Source organism: Anneissia japonica, unplaced genomic scaffold, assembly GCF_011630105.1.
Source record: "Anneissia japonica isolate Jap-2015-1 unplaced genomic scaffold, ASM1163010v1 scaffold21_len1647178_cov195, whole genome shotgun sequence".
Lineage (NCBI taxonomy): Eukaryota > Metazoa > Echinodermata > Crinoidea > Comatulida > Comatulidae > Anneissia > Anneissia japonica.
In genome coordinates this window covers 1,631,687-1,647,593 of record NW_022750455.1, presented here as the reverse complement: position 1 = coordinate 1,647,593, position 15,907 = coordinate 1,631,687, and the positions used below count along the sequence as shown (strand labels likewise).

General features: G+C 35.8%; 1 protein-coding gene across 6 annotated transcripts; it reads right to left on the bottom strand.

Annotated features, from left to right (window-relative positions):
* Positions 1-23: 23 nt before the first annotated feature.
* LOC117121382 (metabotropic glutamate receptor-like) lies at positions 24-15,413 on the bottom strand. Of its 6 annotated transcripts, none has more exons than XM_033266570.1 (5): positions 15,003-15,413; positions 6,628-6,731; positions 6,317-6,375; positions 3,490-5,619; positions 24-1,866 (listed from the first exon to the last, which is right to left on the bottom strand). In XM_033266570.1, the coding sequence occupies exons 4-5, from the start codon at positions 5,584-5,586 to the stop codon at positions 1,342-1,344; spliced, it is 2,622 nt and encodes an 873-aa protein (XP_033122461.1). In that variant the 5' UTR covers positions 5,587-5,619; positions 6,317-6,375; positions 6,628-6,731; positions 15,003-15,413; the 3' UTR covers positions 24-1,341. The 6 variants fall into 6 exon arrangements, with proteins under 6 accessions (XP_033122461.1, XP_033122464.1, XP_033122463.1 ...); XM_033266573.1 differs by having other exon boundaries at positions 6,654-6,731; XM_033266572.1 differs by having other exon boundaries at positions 6,664-6,731.
* Positions 15,414-15,907: the final 494 nt, after the last annotated feature.

Genomic DNA, 15,907 nt, shown 5'->3' with positions numbered 1-15,907 from the left:
ATATACATATGTATCATATCATATATATATATATATATACATCATTTAATACTTTATATAGATATAAATAGTTTTAAAAATATATTCTACTGTATAGCAAACACATATATATGTATTTAGGTAAAGAATTTATTGTTCTATTTCAGGCGGGCACACACTGCAAATACGGTAGTCTGCCGACACAATTCCATGGAGACGACGATACCAGGGAACAGTTCCCTGACGATACGACGATACGTGCAATGGATCGTTTGACAATAATGACAATACGGCAACCAGCAGCAAACTGCGCCGCAAAGTCAAGCGCTCACAGACATGGAGGCCGGGCGGGTGGATTTGTCGGCCGACGGTACGATGCAGTTCATGCCCGGCTGACAAAGACATGAATCTGGATTTGATTTGAGGTGTTTAATAACATTTGTTATAATAATTCTTCTTTCTCAATTAGGAATGTTTTTTTTTTCATTTCCAAATTGTTATACAGAGAAACCACACTCGGTTGAAAAAGTACTTATATACATTACAATATAATTAACAATAATTGCATTTTATTACAATTTTATATCATTTAAATTTACATTTATTTAACACAATTATAAAAATTACTCTTAACGAAGCTTATATACTACTGTTTGAACAACAAAGAAATTTGAAATTAAAACAAATTTCATGAATAGTAATTCTGTAATACGTAAAATAAAATTTGTCTCACTGCTTTAACAAAAATGCGAATACAAATATTATCTGTATAATACCGACGCATATGCCTAATGTTCAGAATCTAAAAAGTAATGAGACAGAGAGAAAAAGTTTGGATTCACCAATATACTATGGTAATAAAGTAGGCCTATATAATGATATTGAAAAATAAATATATGTTTCAATACTATATTAATATAATATGATCTGGATGCTTGTTTTTATCATTCTGATTATATTTTAAAGTAATAATGTAGTAATAATCTTTCATTGATAAAGCTGTTTCCATACAATCGCTACACGCTATCGCCGATAGCTTTCTGTGATGCTGATTGGTCGGTCCAATCGAGGAGCCTTCCCGATTGCGTCGGGGATTGCTGCGCAGTAGGCCTAACGATTAAACTGAAAACAAGGTAGCGACAGTGTAGCGATTTTAAAGAAACCAGGCTTATGCAAGGGACGCCAATTCCATTCTTGCTCCGGGCACCGAAAACCCTAGTTATGCCAATGCTTATTACACTATATGTTTTGGTTGTGTGACGCTTTATATATTGCATAAACCAATACTCCTGAACTTGAGGTACATATTCAATAAAATACGCTTCTCTATCTGGAATGTACCGGATTTGCACATTTTTGAATTTACACTGCACTGGATGTGTTCTCCGTAGAAACAGTCTCATTTTTAACCGTATCAAAATCTCCTACAACAGCAGCTTTATTATTACAATGTGCAATAGGAACACCTGACGTTCGCGTACCAGGTTCATTTCCATCGATGACAAAATAGACGGCGTACAACTTCGACAGAAATAAGCAAACCAGAGTCGTTGACGCGTTGCAAACAACAGCAATAGACAGAATTGCGACGCGTGTCACAGGTTCCGTAACGACGAAATATGACGGAATAAACGCAACGAAGATAAACATCGTTGTGTAAACGATAACACCTATGAACTTTGTCTCTTTAAAGTTATCAGGCAGTTTACGCGTTCTGATGGCGTAGTAGCAGCACAGACCAATCAGAATGAGGTTGTACATTGATGACGTAATAATTTCCCCTTGTTGAAAGTTACAGCTAAGAGTAACTTCACGTTGATACAGCACGGGGTTGTGTTTCTCTGCACGGGGCGCTTTGATGGTTAACCACATGATACTTATAACCAACTGAAACATAACAAATAATTGTTAACACTATCATCAGAGTTAGCACGAGTTAACATAGACTTGCCACAAGTCTCTAATTTCTTGATTTTTCGTAATATTAGTACATTTCGGAAAGCGCCACCAGCGTCAGTTTATGTCGAGAAACTTTTTTGATGCGAATTAGATCCAATTAGATGATCCTAATCCAACAGAAAGTATACTATGTAACGCCAAGCAAATAGGTATTATGGAACGCCATTGGTGCCAAAATCGATTTTTCCAGCTTTTTACTGATTAAGACAAAGTTTAGGGACTGGAACCCAGTCTAGAGTTAACAGTGGTGTATCAGGTGTGTTGAAAGGAAACCGTGTTCTCTCTCAGCAAATACGCAACGTGTGTTGTCCGCACTACCACCACTGTGTGATGGTGATACAGAGATTTCGCAACCTTACGAAAATGATAACGAATACGTCATTATCATTATCGTCATTCATGCCTAAAACATTTTTGACAATATGCTGTAAGAGCTGAATATGATGCTTGATTCATGTAAAATGTATGAATAGCCTACCTTGGGACAGATGGGCAACTGTAGGGAAGGGTTTTCTAAAAATGTGATGACGTATCCGTATTCGTTATCGCTTTTTGTAAGCTTGCGAAAACTTCTTGATGGTGCATAAATAATAATATTATTATTATTAATAATAATAATAATAATAATAATAATAATAACAATAATAATGTTGCAGTATGCTGTTGTGTTGTTGGATAATGATAATGATGATAATAATGATGATGGTGACAATGATGATGATAATAATAATGATGGTGGTGGTTGTTGTTGTGGATGTTGTTGTGGTTGTTGATGAGGAAGATGATGTTGAATATTTTGATGGGGATGCCAATGACGACTATAGACGACGATAATAATATCAAAAATAAAATAGCTAAAGCATTTATAAAGGCCTGTTTTTACTTCAACGATAACGATAAAAAAAAGGTAAAAAGACAATTGTTCATATAGAAAATAAAAGAAATAAGAGAAGTTTGTACACTAGAACGAATCGATAACGATTTATCAGTTATGCGATAACAACATATTTTTACAAATCAAATCAGATGACGTCATAATCATGGAAAAACATTGAAATCGTAGTAGTAGCAACGATTATATCGTTTTTCCATGATTATGGCGTCATCTGATTTGATTTTTAAAAATATTTTGTTATCGTATACACGACAAATCGTTATCGAATCGTCCTAGTGTAAAAACTTCTCTTATTTCTTTTGTTTTCTATATGAACAATCGCTTTTTAGCTTTTTGATCGTTATCGTTATCGTTGAAGTATAAACAGGCCTTTAAGTGCCAAAAACTGATCTGTGACCACTGAGCCTTTTTTTTTTTCAAAACCCAAACAGTCTCATCCACTATAACAGGACGTGTCCAGTGGGCTATAGTAGTGTATTCAAAATGGATGGGTTACAAAATCATACTAGTACACTTATTTGTTTAAATGGCAACATGGGCCATTGTAAAAAGTTGTCAAAGGCCACCTGATTGTGCTTAGAATAGCCAGAGTTGGTTAAAGTTGAAGGAACGAAAATAATGGTAGAGGGCGCTAACTTATGTACAGCAAAACTTACCTGAACACTGATAAGAATAATAGAAAACAGGACCTGATATGATGCTGCGATGTACTTAGGTTTCTGTGGTGATTTCTTGGCTAAGTAGAAAATACGGTTAATTCTGAAGACTTTGACAAGTAGAGGCGCGTAGATCCAGGTAAAGGTGATAATGAGGCCAATTCTCGCAACACCACACACACTAGTACTTGGTTCAGACACGAAGAAAAACACCATAACATACGACAAAATAACACCAAGCATAATGATGAACATTGTCTCGCGTCCAGAAGCTTTGATTAATGGCTTATTACGAAGATATATATACATTACCGAAGTAATCAAGGAGATGGTCAAACCAAGGGACGTCAGGAACAGGAATGCTATTGCGGCAGAATCGCTCTTGTGCAGAAACGTTGGATCTACCAGTTCACAGCTTGTCTGGTTAACATCTGGCCAGTGGAATTCTGGGCACGCGAGGCAGGCTGTACCATTAGCTGAGGTAATTTCATAGTCATGACACTTAGAACACTCCCAACAGCACTGAGGATTGTCATTATGCTCTCGGGTCACGTAGCCAGCCAAGCAGGTTGAGCTGCAATATGATCGTGGTACATGATCGAATGGCCACTGTATGTCTTCATCAAAGAGAGATAATTTTGTCTCATTTTGTGAATTCCATTGTCCAACAACTATTGAATCAAATTCATTGCCGTCTTCCTGAATATTCTCGATGACGTAGCTACCCATGAAATCTCCATTTTCCATAAATTGTATAAAACCTCTTGTGCCACGAAACGACGTCTTAAGAATATTTGTATGGAAATCTCCAACAATGGCACTAATATCATATCCTTCATTGATTTTGTCGTATTTTCCTTCAAGTGTGGTGTTAAGCGCGAGTGCCATCACATTTACCGCGTCCATAACGATAGCTGCCCACGTGTTCAAGCTGAAATTTGCGCTTTTGGTGCGATTCAACTCAGCACACATGCTTTCTATCGCATCACGTTTGCAGCCATTAACAATCGTTTGTAGGAATGGATTTTCAGTTGAACTGACGTTGTCCTCGGCAGCTTTAGCAACTTCATTTATGTGTTTATCGAAAGAGGGCAGTCTTTGGGAACTGTACGGGTTCAGAAAAAGAGATCCCTTTAAAAGACCAAAATAATCGGGGTTTGATACTAGCGAAATGGTTGCATCACTGCCAATCATGGTATAACTTCCTATTAGATTCCTCCTCTTCATACCATCCAGGAACATCTGCGAAGCTCTTGGCAAAGAAAATAGGATCAAAACTTCGACATGACTTTGCTTTTCGATTTGTCGAATTGCACGGTCGATTTCCACATTTGTCGCAGATTCCGAAATGCCAACTATTGCTCCAAGACAGAACTTGTCATTTGTATGGGACCTGTCGATAAGCTCATTGATCCCGTGCTCCCCATAATCCTCATTTGAATAAACAGCGGACACATATTTCCATTTGAAGTGCTCAATAATATCAATCATCGCACCGATTTGAAAACTATCTGATGGCACGAGGCGCGAGAAGAATGGAAATCGGTTGCTGTCACTCAATTCATCGCTCGATGCAGATGCGCTTATGTGAGGCACTTGATAGAAACTGAACAAATGATTGGTTGCTATAGTAACCTTAGTGTACTCTGGTCCTATTACTCCAAGGATAGGTGGTGTATCACATTTTTCCATGTTGTATTGCGTGCTACCGGGACAACAGCTCGTGCGTTCAAGTCCAAGCAAATGTAGTGACGAGGCTAATCCAAACGACTCCTGGCCACAATCATCGTAGATTGAATAACCCAAAGTTAGATTTGGCAGAATGTTTGTGTTGTTATTTATTTTCTCAATTGCGTAGATCATGGCTTCTATTCTCCCCACTGCTCCATGCAGGTCATTCAATGTACTACAGTTACCGTCTATTTCCTGGTAAAAAGAAAACAATCCGCCCAAAACGACGTCACCTTTTTTAAAATAGTGCGTAAAACTGTTGTTGGCATTACGACTTACTGAGCCCACGCAAAAACTACGTGCACAAATTATAAAAATAACCGTCACGTGCATGCGCAGATGTGCAAGTCTATATCGATCCTCCATGGTAGAAATTTTAAACAGTGCTCACTCTGTAATCTGCAAAGAATATCAAGAAATGAGTCAAACATTTGAAGTGTAGCAATAGCAAATCATATTATTTTTGTCTAATCACTGGTTTTCCCCAATTCAGTTGTTGTCTGCCCATCTTAATATAATACCAGCTATTTATAAAATATTCATGATAGGTCTAATCCAATGGCTCAGTTATTCAAATCAACGTCCGGATTTTTTTACTAAGATCAACTCGAAGGTTAATCTATTGTTAAGTACATTATGATTCATGATGGCGAATTCCATCGTATTTCAATATTCAATATTCAGGATTTCTTTTATGTTTCTTTACATATTTTGGCGGGAGAAATACATTAAAAATATTCGATAAAAATATTTACACATTTCTGTATAAACATGTACAAATTTGAATGTGTACCATCAAGAAGAAGATGTTAGATAAGCTTAAATAAGTAATAAAAGTGATTACAATAAATATTATTACATTATTGTCAATAACAATAGATGCTTGCGGTACACCACGAAGATAGTTCTGAAAATAAATACGTGGTGAACCGTAAGCATTTATTATTATTATTACTAATGCTGCAATTATAATTATGCTAAAATGAACAGTTAAGTTATTCCTTTTAGTGTCTAAAGAAATATGAAAGTTTAGGTAGGCCTTTCTGTTTTACATTGTGACAGAACACAGCAATACAGTTGGGCCATTTTGCTATACCTTTTCTATCATAATCGCCATCGTCATCGTCATCATTTTCGATTACAGTATATTGATGCCTATTAAATAATTTTTAAAAATTCACAAAATTTCGTCAAATATTAGTAGCTTTAAATCATCATCATTATCATTATCAACGTCATCATCATATCATGCATCATCATGCCATCATCATCATAGTCATATTATCATTATCAACACCATCATCTTTCCCTTCTTTATCATTATCATAATAATTGTTATATTATTATTATGTTGTTGTTATTGTAAGTATATTTATATGTAGTTGTTGTTAGTTTAGATTTATTTACTTGTAGTATTCATATAACTTGATTACTGGGGCTTACTGCGACTGTTTGTCCATACACAGTTTCTGCTTTCATATCACACATCTAGTTAGATTTCTGATTACCATCTGTAGAATAGAAAATAAATACAAAATCAAAACATATTTGTGACATGATGTGTTGCACCAATAAGTCTGCAATTTGCGAGTTCTGTATCATTTGGAAATATGGAAACTATTTTAAAATACCATGAAATATGAACAACCAATGGACAGTGTAATCCCTTCTTGGCTTCATGGTCACTAATAATTAATTCAGAATCACCATGGAGGAATTAGTTTAGAATCACACTATGCTTTTTGTATGTATGAATTCCTGACAAACCTACCTTCTGGAAACAGATTTTACAGTAGTTTAATCAAAACATTATTATTATTATTTTACCATTTATTCAACTTACAAAAATACAATTTCTCAAAATTGTTCACAAATAAATTAATATATATATATATATGTACGTATGTATATATATATATATATATATATATATATATACATACGTACATATATATATATATATTAATTTATTTGTGAACAATTTTGAGAAATTGTATTTTTGTAAGTTGAATAAATGGTAAAATAATAATAGGTAAACTTAGTTAAAGGTTTATATATTTTTATATGGTAATTTTGAATTGTGTACATAAAAATTATAATGTGTATAACTAATTAAGGATTTATTTTTTGATATTTAGAATTTATATTTTTTCGACAGCAACTAATAGTACCTCAACTTTTAATTGGAATTGTTATAGTTCTGTGGTAATTTTAATGTATAATAACAATCAATCTTAATCCCCCTTTTTTTCTTAATGTATTTATATATTTTAATATTGTAATGCAATCAAATTCAGCTATTTGCTGTCTATTGTAAATTACATTATATATGGAAATAAAAAAAAATATTTACAGAACTATGCATTGTGTACCACAAGTTTATTCACAGTTCACCCCTCTATCAAGATCACCTTTGGGACCTGAAAATTTGAGGTGGTCTCATGGTTCGGCTAAGATTGGTCTCTAAACAGCATTTAAAGGGTAATCGAAACGGAAAATAATCGTCTAAATGGAGAATAGAGGTTTATCAAATCCAAAACCTCAAAGATCGAAGCTCCTTGCCTTGCTGAGACACTAGGGCCCATAAGGCTCGAGCTTATCTCCAGTTTCTAATTTAACTGTTCCCTAGTAATACTCACCCGGGGTGGGATGCTGGGTCACTGCACGCTACTCCCAGCAACTTGCTGGTACCGCTGGGTAGACTGAAGCAATGTAGATAAAGTGCATTGCTGAATGACACAAACGAAATACACCGTAAAAATTATGGAAACCCCTACCTCGAGGTTGGGAACCAAACCATTCCCGCTGCGCCAAACCGCTTCCATAAGACCGAACCTACCTCAAAGTGGTCTTTTGAATATTTATTTCCTTTAAATTTTGATTATATGTTGGATTTCTAAATGATTGAATCATTAAAATATGTCTACAAATCCCAAGGACTAAAATGCACTGGCATAGCAGGCCACACAATATAGGCACATTTATCTGTTAGATTTCTGATGAGGCCAAGAAATTCGAGAAAGCTGTTAACACTGGCATTTAAACCAGAGGGGTACCAGTGCAGTGGCGGCTGTAGGTTATAGGCCTATTTGCTTTTGGGGGAGGTGAGGCTCTAAGCTATCCGACACGGAGGGCTAAGTGAGATAAGGATAACTTTGGTACGCAGCGCCATCCAAAGGCTGAACACTCTTGTAAACAATGCTAGAGTTCTAAAAATCGGCCGGAAAGTGATTTATTTTTATCAATGTTGCGCGGGCCTGATCAAAATCTTTCGTGGGCCGGAGTTGGCCCGCGGGAGGGGGGGGGGGTTGAATACCGGGGTTGTAGGTGATCAGTTGGTACTCTAAAAAAACTTCTCGGAATTAGAAGGGTCTCGAATCGGGGTGAACTGTATGGTTTATCGCCATGCAAACCTTTAAACATGATATAATTAACTATACACAATTAAAAAACTAAACCTTTAAATATCACTAACTACACACACACTTCAAAAACAATATACCGGATTTTCAATTTTTTTTTTCTTGGTTCAGGCTGCCCCCACACTCAGCACTGTCACTGCTACTCAGTGTCGTAAAAATTCAATGGCTATACCCAGTAGCCTTAGACCTTAGTGTCCCCAGGATATTCATTAGAATTGTTCCCCAAGTCGTCGGCAGAGCGGGGCCTTAATGAGGAGTAAACGACCGTCAAAATACTCTTTGCGCTGTACCCTTACTGGACTCTTACCTATCGGGCCCGGTCCCAATATGGTAGGGCCCGAAGAAGCCTTCACCAGGCGCTTCGGACCTTTTCGTTTCCCCACTGCTCAGCTGCTACTATTTAATGTCCTTATACCTTTGACAAAGACATACCAGCACTAAATTTAAGCATAACAATGCATAATAATATATGTGAAAACCACATTACAATAAATTGCATGTAAAGCAAACAAAAACCGAACAATGGTGAAATCTCTATCTATTCAATTCCTTTAAATGAGTAAACAGATATAGTCCTATCTTGGAAGTCACAAATTTCTTTTCAGAGAATTGAGATGCAAATAAGTTGGAGCAAAATGTAAAGCAAAATGGCGCAGTCGACGCCGTCTGCTGCTCTGATTGCTGGTTTTCTGGTGACAGATTGAGGGGATTGTCCCGAAATGATCCTTTCTCCCTACATAGAATCGGATGTCGCTTTAAAAATGCAGTGAAAACAGTGTAGCGACAATGTATCGATTTTATGGAAACCACGAATGTACCGTAAGACTAGAGCTATCTCAACTTCCGATATCGTCAATGTATTTTTCCGCTAAGCTGGCTCCTTGGATTTCGTTGATAAGGTTCCGCAAAACGCTACCGTACAATCCGCAAACACACATTTGTGGGACATGCGCATATTCTCCGGACCGTTTAAACATATTCTGATTGCTCGGATTATTAGGTCTTCTGATTGACATTCCTAAAAATGTCCCTTATGCGCGATTTGGAAACGGTAGATCGCGCGACGCATTGTCGATGTCGACGCGGTGTGGATGCGTCACTAGCATCGATATATGAAAATTATAAAATTCTGACAGTGCTATATATAGAATTCTATGAAGAACCAACAGTATTACTTATTAGGCCTATAGGCTTAACAAACATTGATTGTATTTTCATAACTTAACAATCCAATAATACACGGAACATTGCATTCTAGTAGATGTGGTCGTAGGAGGATTTTAATGTACTTGATCTCTATTCAACTAATATAATATCAATTTTAAAGCTATACCGAATGAGATTAAGTATGGAAAGAGTCATTCAAATATTAAATTAAAATGTAGTTGTTCCCTTAAAAAAATTAATAAAACAGAGATCAGAACAACGCATGCGCAGTACATTTTTTTTTTTTTTTTTCGGAAAAGAGAAGGAGATTGCCTCCCGGTGTAGGCCTACTGCTCAATCACCACCAGAAACACCACACCTGAAATAATTCAACGGACTTTGGTGTGTTATTGGTGTTTCACACCGAATAAATCCTTCCATTCATTCATTCGACCAGCGTTATCTAATTAATTGATATTAAATATATTTATAGGCTACGGTACATAGCCTGAATTTGAAAAGGCACACTGCAGTTCAGAAAAGGAGAGCCCAGCCGAAATCAGATTACCAAAAACAATGATGAAACATAATTCAAATAAGAGTAACAGACGATTGGAATGCTACTAATAATGTAAGGATCAGCGGTCATTATGCGTATCGAAAGTGATACGGCAATGCATTAACCGAAACAATTGAGTAAATGATGTTATAAGATACCGTACGCTATCAAAATAAAATGTATTAATATGATCAATTCTCTGTCCACAGCATGATTTTTTATGTGACAAATCGTCGCTCACACCACGAACTAACACAATTAAATTCAATTGTGTTAGTTCGTGAAATAAAAAAAGCGCATCAAAATACGCGCTATTGTCGTTAAGGACTTTTTGTGTGGTAAAGAATACAAAATTGCTTGACAACCAATACGCGCTCGTTTTGACGCGCTACTGTGATTTTACGAACTAACAAAATCTACTTTGATTGTGTTAGTTCGTGATGTGAGCGACGAAATATGTATGTGATGAGTTCATGGGTTATGAACGTCATAGTGCCCATTTAATGTATGTGCAAGTCACATAAATTTGTGGCATAAAATTTGATAGTGTATGGACAGATCTTAAGACATTAAATAATAATATGCCCTGATCCAAAACTAACACAAATCATTAGCAAAACAAACAAAAGACTGTTGACTACGTTTGACATTAGGGTTCGTTCAACATTATCAACATTTTCACAAGTGTAAAAACAGTACGCTGGAGGAGGGGTAGACAAATTTGTACACTTTTACATATGCATAAAAATGTTAATTCAAAATAACCTGTCTATAGTATGTAAAATAATGGTAAAATTATAATGTAACTATGGATATAATATTAATTTTTAAGCAACCAAGTACATTGCTTTAGTTGACTTCATAAAAAGTGGAGAATGGTTTTGCAAAATCAACATTTTTTGTAGCCTACACTTTCAGAGGGGAGGGAGGGGGTACGGTACCGAAAAAGAGTACTGTTTGTACACTTGTGAAAATTTTGATGATTGTGAACGACCCCTTACAGTACGTACATTAGGTTTGTTGTGAATTTTGAATTTGAAATTTCAAAGCAAGAAAAAAATTATATAAACTTCAGAGAATCAATAACGCTAAAATATTATTAATATGAATCACCACAGAGGAATAGAAACTATGTCCCAATCCAATAAGCAACACACTTCCTCATACTTTATTTGTGTTATTTGAGAGTAGGTCTTGTCAAGTCGGGAAAGCATACAAAACTATTCATGCCTGAAAAAATAAAACATCAAAATCTCTAGTGCCATACGATCAGTTGTCCACGATTTATAGAATACGTAGTGCCTTGAGGCTTGCTTGAGAGTTGTTGATTTAACAGTATTTATATTATTATAATACCTGTGTATAGTCAATACATTCCAAACAGCCGTGAACAACTGTACAAATGTCGTGGCAAATAATTACGGTTATTTATGTATTCAGCCTATTTTAAGGAATCGGAGCGGTATTTTTATATTCATAAGTGTGATGTACTCAGTATCGTCCTTTTAAGGCGAATATTTTTTACTATTCCGGGGCGGATCCAGTGCGGGAGTGGGGGAAAATGGGCTTCGGTTTCCGAAAACAAGTGAAACAAGAGAAAAAAAAAGGAAGAAGAAAGAGGGGTGTACGGTAGGGCCCTACTTTAAAACAAGCTTTTCGCGTTAAATTCCGTGTACAGTACAACTACCAGTGTCTATGCCCAAAGCATTTATAAACAAAGACTCATTCACTGCCAACACCACACCGCTCATGTGCTCATCCTCGTCTCCTCGCGTTCCTCTGAAAATTTGCTGGGCAAAAACCGCTTAAGTAGTTAAAAATGGTCGAATCGAGTGTCCTTTCTGTGGACACACCGACGTTAATTTTATAACCTCTTTCGCAATTTGATGACGCTCCACGTTAGAAATACATTAAAACATGAATGTACCGTACATCCGCTTGCTTCCAGCAATGTGCACTCTCTGAAGGACATAAACCTAATCAATAAAAAGGGGGTGATGAACTATAAATGATTTACAGTTAATTATTTTACTTTCCTAAACCTCACTAAATGCACTCCGTATTCGTATACTTTGTGTCGGTGAAGATGACATTAAATAAAGTGCAATATTGAACACATTTATATAAACTCTAAAGGAAGTTAATGAATAAATTCACTAATTTACTGTAAATATAATTTCAAACAGTGTTCTGAATATACAAACTAATCAATGAATGTGATAGGGACAGGTGTAAACGAGAGCAAGTACAATCAGTACTGTCGCAAAATTTGGTGTTTTATTGTCAGGTGATTAATCACCTGCCTTGATACTTTTGTTGTGTTTATTAGTGATGATGCTTTTTAAGTATTTTGTAGTCTTGTTTCTGGGTTAATCGATACGTGTGACGTGGACCTGTCTAGCTTTCCAATAATAGTATCATTTAGATTCACAAACTTGTCCCCAGCATACTTTTTAATAATGATGCTAATATTAATGGTAATATGTATACCAGACCTATCAACATATCTATTTATATATTTCTAAATAAAAAATAAAATATATAGAGTATATCGGGATAGCACTATACACACACACACACACACACACACCCACCCACCCACCAACCCACACACATATATATCTGTCTCTTATACACATCTAGATGTGTATAAGAGACAGGTGTGGATGCGTCACTAGCATCGATATATGAAAATTATAAAATTCTGACAGTGCTATATATAGAATTCTATGAAGAACCAACAGTATTACTTATTAGGCCTATAGGCTTAACAAACATTGATTGTATTTTCATCACTTAACAATCCAATAATACACGGAACATTGCATTCTAGTAGATGTGGTCGTAGGAGGATTTTAATGTACTTGATCTCTATTCAACTAATATAATATCAATTTTAAAGCTATACCGAATGAGATTAAGTATGGAAAGAGTCATTCAAATATTAAATTAAAATGTAGTTGTTCCCTTAAAAAAATTAATAAAACAGAGATCAGAACAACGCATGCGCAGTACATTTTTTTTTTTTTTTTTCGGAAAAGAGAAGGAGATTGCCTCCCGGTGTAGGCCTACTGCTCAATCACCACCAGAAACACCACACCTGAAATAATTCAACGGACTTTGGTGTGTTATTGGTGTTTCACACTGAATAAATCCTTCCATTCATTCATTCGACCAGCGTTATCTAATTACTATGTACATATTGATATTAAATGTATTTAGGCTACGTAGCCTGAGTTTGAAAAGGAACACTGCAGTTCAGAAAAGGAGAGCCCAGCCGAAATCAGATTACCAAAAACAATGATGAAACATAATTCAAATAAGAGTAACAGACGATTGGAATGCTACTAATAATGTAAGGATCAGCGGTCATTATGCGTATCGAAAGTGATACGACAATGCATTAACCGAAACAATTGAGTAAATGATGTTATAAGATACGCTATCAAAATAAAATGTATTAATATGATCAATTCTCTGTCAACAGCATGATTTTTTATGTGACAAATCGTCGCTCACACCACGAACTAACACATCATAGATAGCCTAATCTACTTTATTATAATTCCTGTATATTCAAATACAACGTTGACTATCAGAACATAACATTTTAATACCAGTACTTCGAACGTGTTCGAAATATTTGTCTTGATTTATGTTTAAAGAAACGACCAACGTTCATTAAAGTTGTATTGCCAAACGATCTACCTTTAATGTATAAGTGGTTATACGTTTTATAGGCCTTCAAAATATTGGTAACAGACTAAACATAGGCCTAGTATAAATCGTTGACTGTTGGAACAAGAACAATGTTATAGGAATAAGTCAGAAGCAGATGATTAAGTAATGAAGCCCACAGAGAGTCGTTAAACTATTCGTTAAAAAATAATTTTGCAAGTGTCAACAAATGATATTTAATAATTTAACTTGAAACATAGGTTGAGTCAACTTTAGACTGGGGACTGGGGCTCTCTGTCGAGAGCAAAGTAGGCGTACTGTTACTATCGGCCAATGCATCGAGAACGTTACTACTGCAAGTCTATCGGCAAAATGCTATGGATCAGAAATTTGCGTTAGCGTTTAACATTGACTGTTGTTTATAATTCATAAAAAGTAAACGATTGAAGAAGCTACCGTACCTAATTGTTGTTTTTGTATTTTTTAAAGCAAAATGTTAGCAACAAGGACGAAAGACTTTTCCTGTTTCACATGGTATAATTTGGCAATCCAGTTTATCCGGTCAATAACATAGACAGTGACACATGATTTTCTAGACATGGGCGGATCCAGCCTGTTAGGAAGGGAAGGGGGAGAGAACGTGCGAGCGAAGCGAGAGTCACCTTGGGGCAGATCAGCTGGTGGAAGTGCAAATGGGGGAAAAAAAGTAAGTCGCAATATGGGAGTTGAGTTTAGTCACAAAAGTGCTGTCACTTTGACAGGACTTCAACCCTGGAACCTGTGATTAGAAAGGTAAGAAAGTAAGCAGTATACTTTGATGCCTTGTTAGGCCTACTTTCACCTTAATTGTTTTATAATAATAAAGTAATTTCCTGTATACATACCGCGGTTGTATCCAATCAACAATAATTTATTCAATGAAGTACAACAAACATTAATATAATTAGAATGTGCTGTAGATTATAATCTACACATACCTATTTATACATCTTCTCTCCAATTGACCCGACACTGTTCCTCCTTCTACCGACCTTAATAATGTTGATAGGCACTTCCCTGTATTATAGGCCTAGTAGAAAACAACGACGACAAACCAAGGCTAGGACTAAAACAACACAGTGTATCCTGTTATTGTTTGAAAACAATTGACTTGCGTAACCGAGAGCCTTATTTATAAGCTATGACGATAAATGGCATGCGACGGATTGGTTCCACTAGCCTGCTCCGATCAGCGCTCCGACAGGCGTAATGTAAATCTGATAGGTATAAAAGCCTTTATGTAAAGCAGTCAGTTATAAGGACCAATTACACAGCAGCATTGGTGTCTAGAGTTCTAACCCTAACCCACCACCTTAGCGAGCGAGCTTGTGGTGCACACCCTTGAGCGAAACGTCAACGGAACAGAAAACTGAATTTGGTATGTTGTAATATACTGTACAATCAAATAATTTGAAACGCATGGGCGAGCAGCACTCTTGCAGATAATTCGCCAAAAAAGACACATTAACTATTGGTTATTATTATAATTTCCATATACGGACCCGGATATCGGGTCATACAGTTATCGATAACTGTTTCTATTGAGTTAATAAAGTAAAACAAAAATATCGAAACAAGACATGGTATCTTGATTCTTGATATTTCAAAGGCTGATCCAGTCTGTTATGAAAATATATATATATATATATGGAAACTTAAAGCCGATAATATAAAATATGAAATTAAATGGAAAATATTAGGTAAATGCAAACCATACTCCAATATCAGTAAACGTTGTAATCTGTGTTTGCTTGAGAAATATTTTATTATATGTAACCCTGAATTAAGCTCACTTAACCGTAGGAATGAATTGACTAGTGCATGTAGGCATAGAAGAAAATTT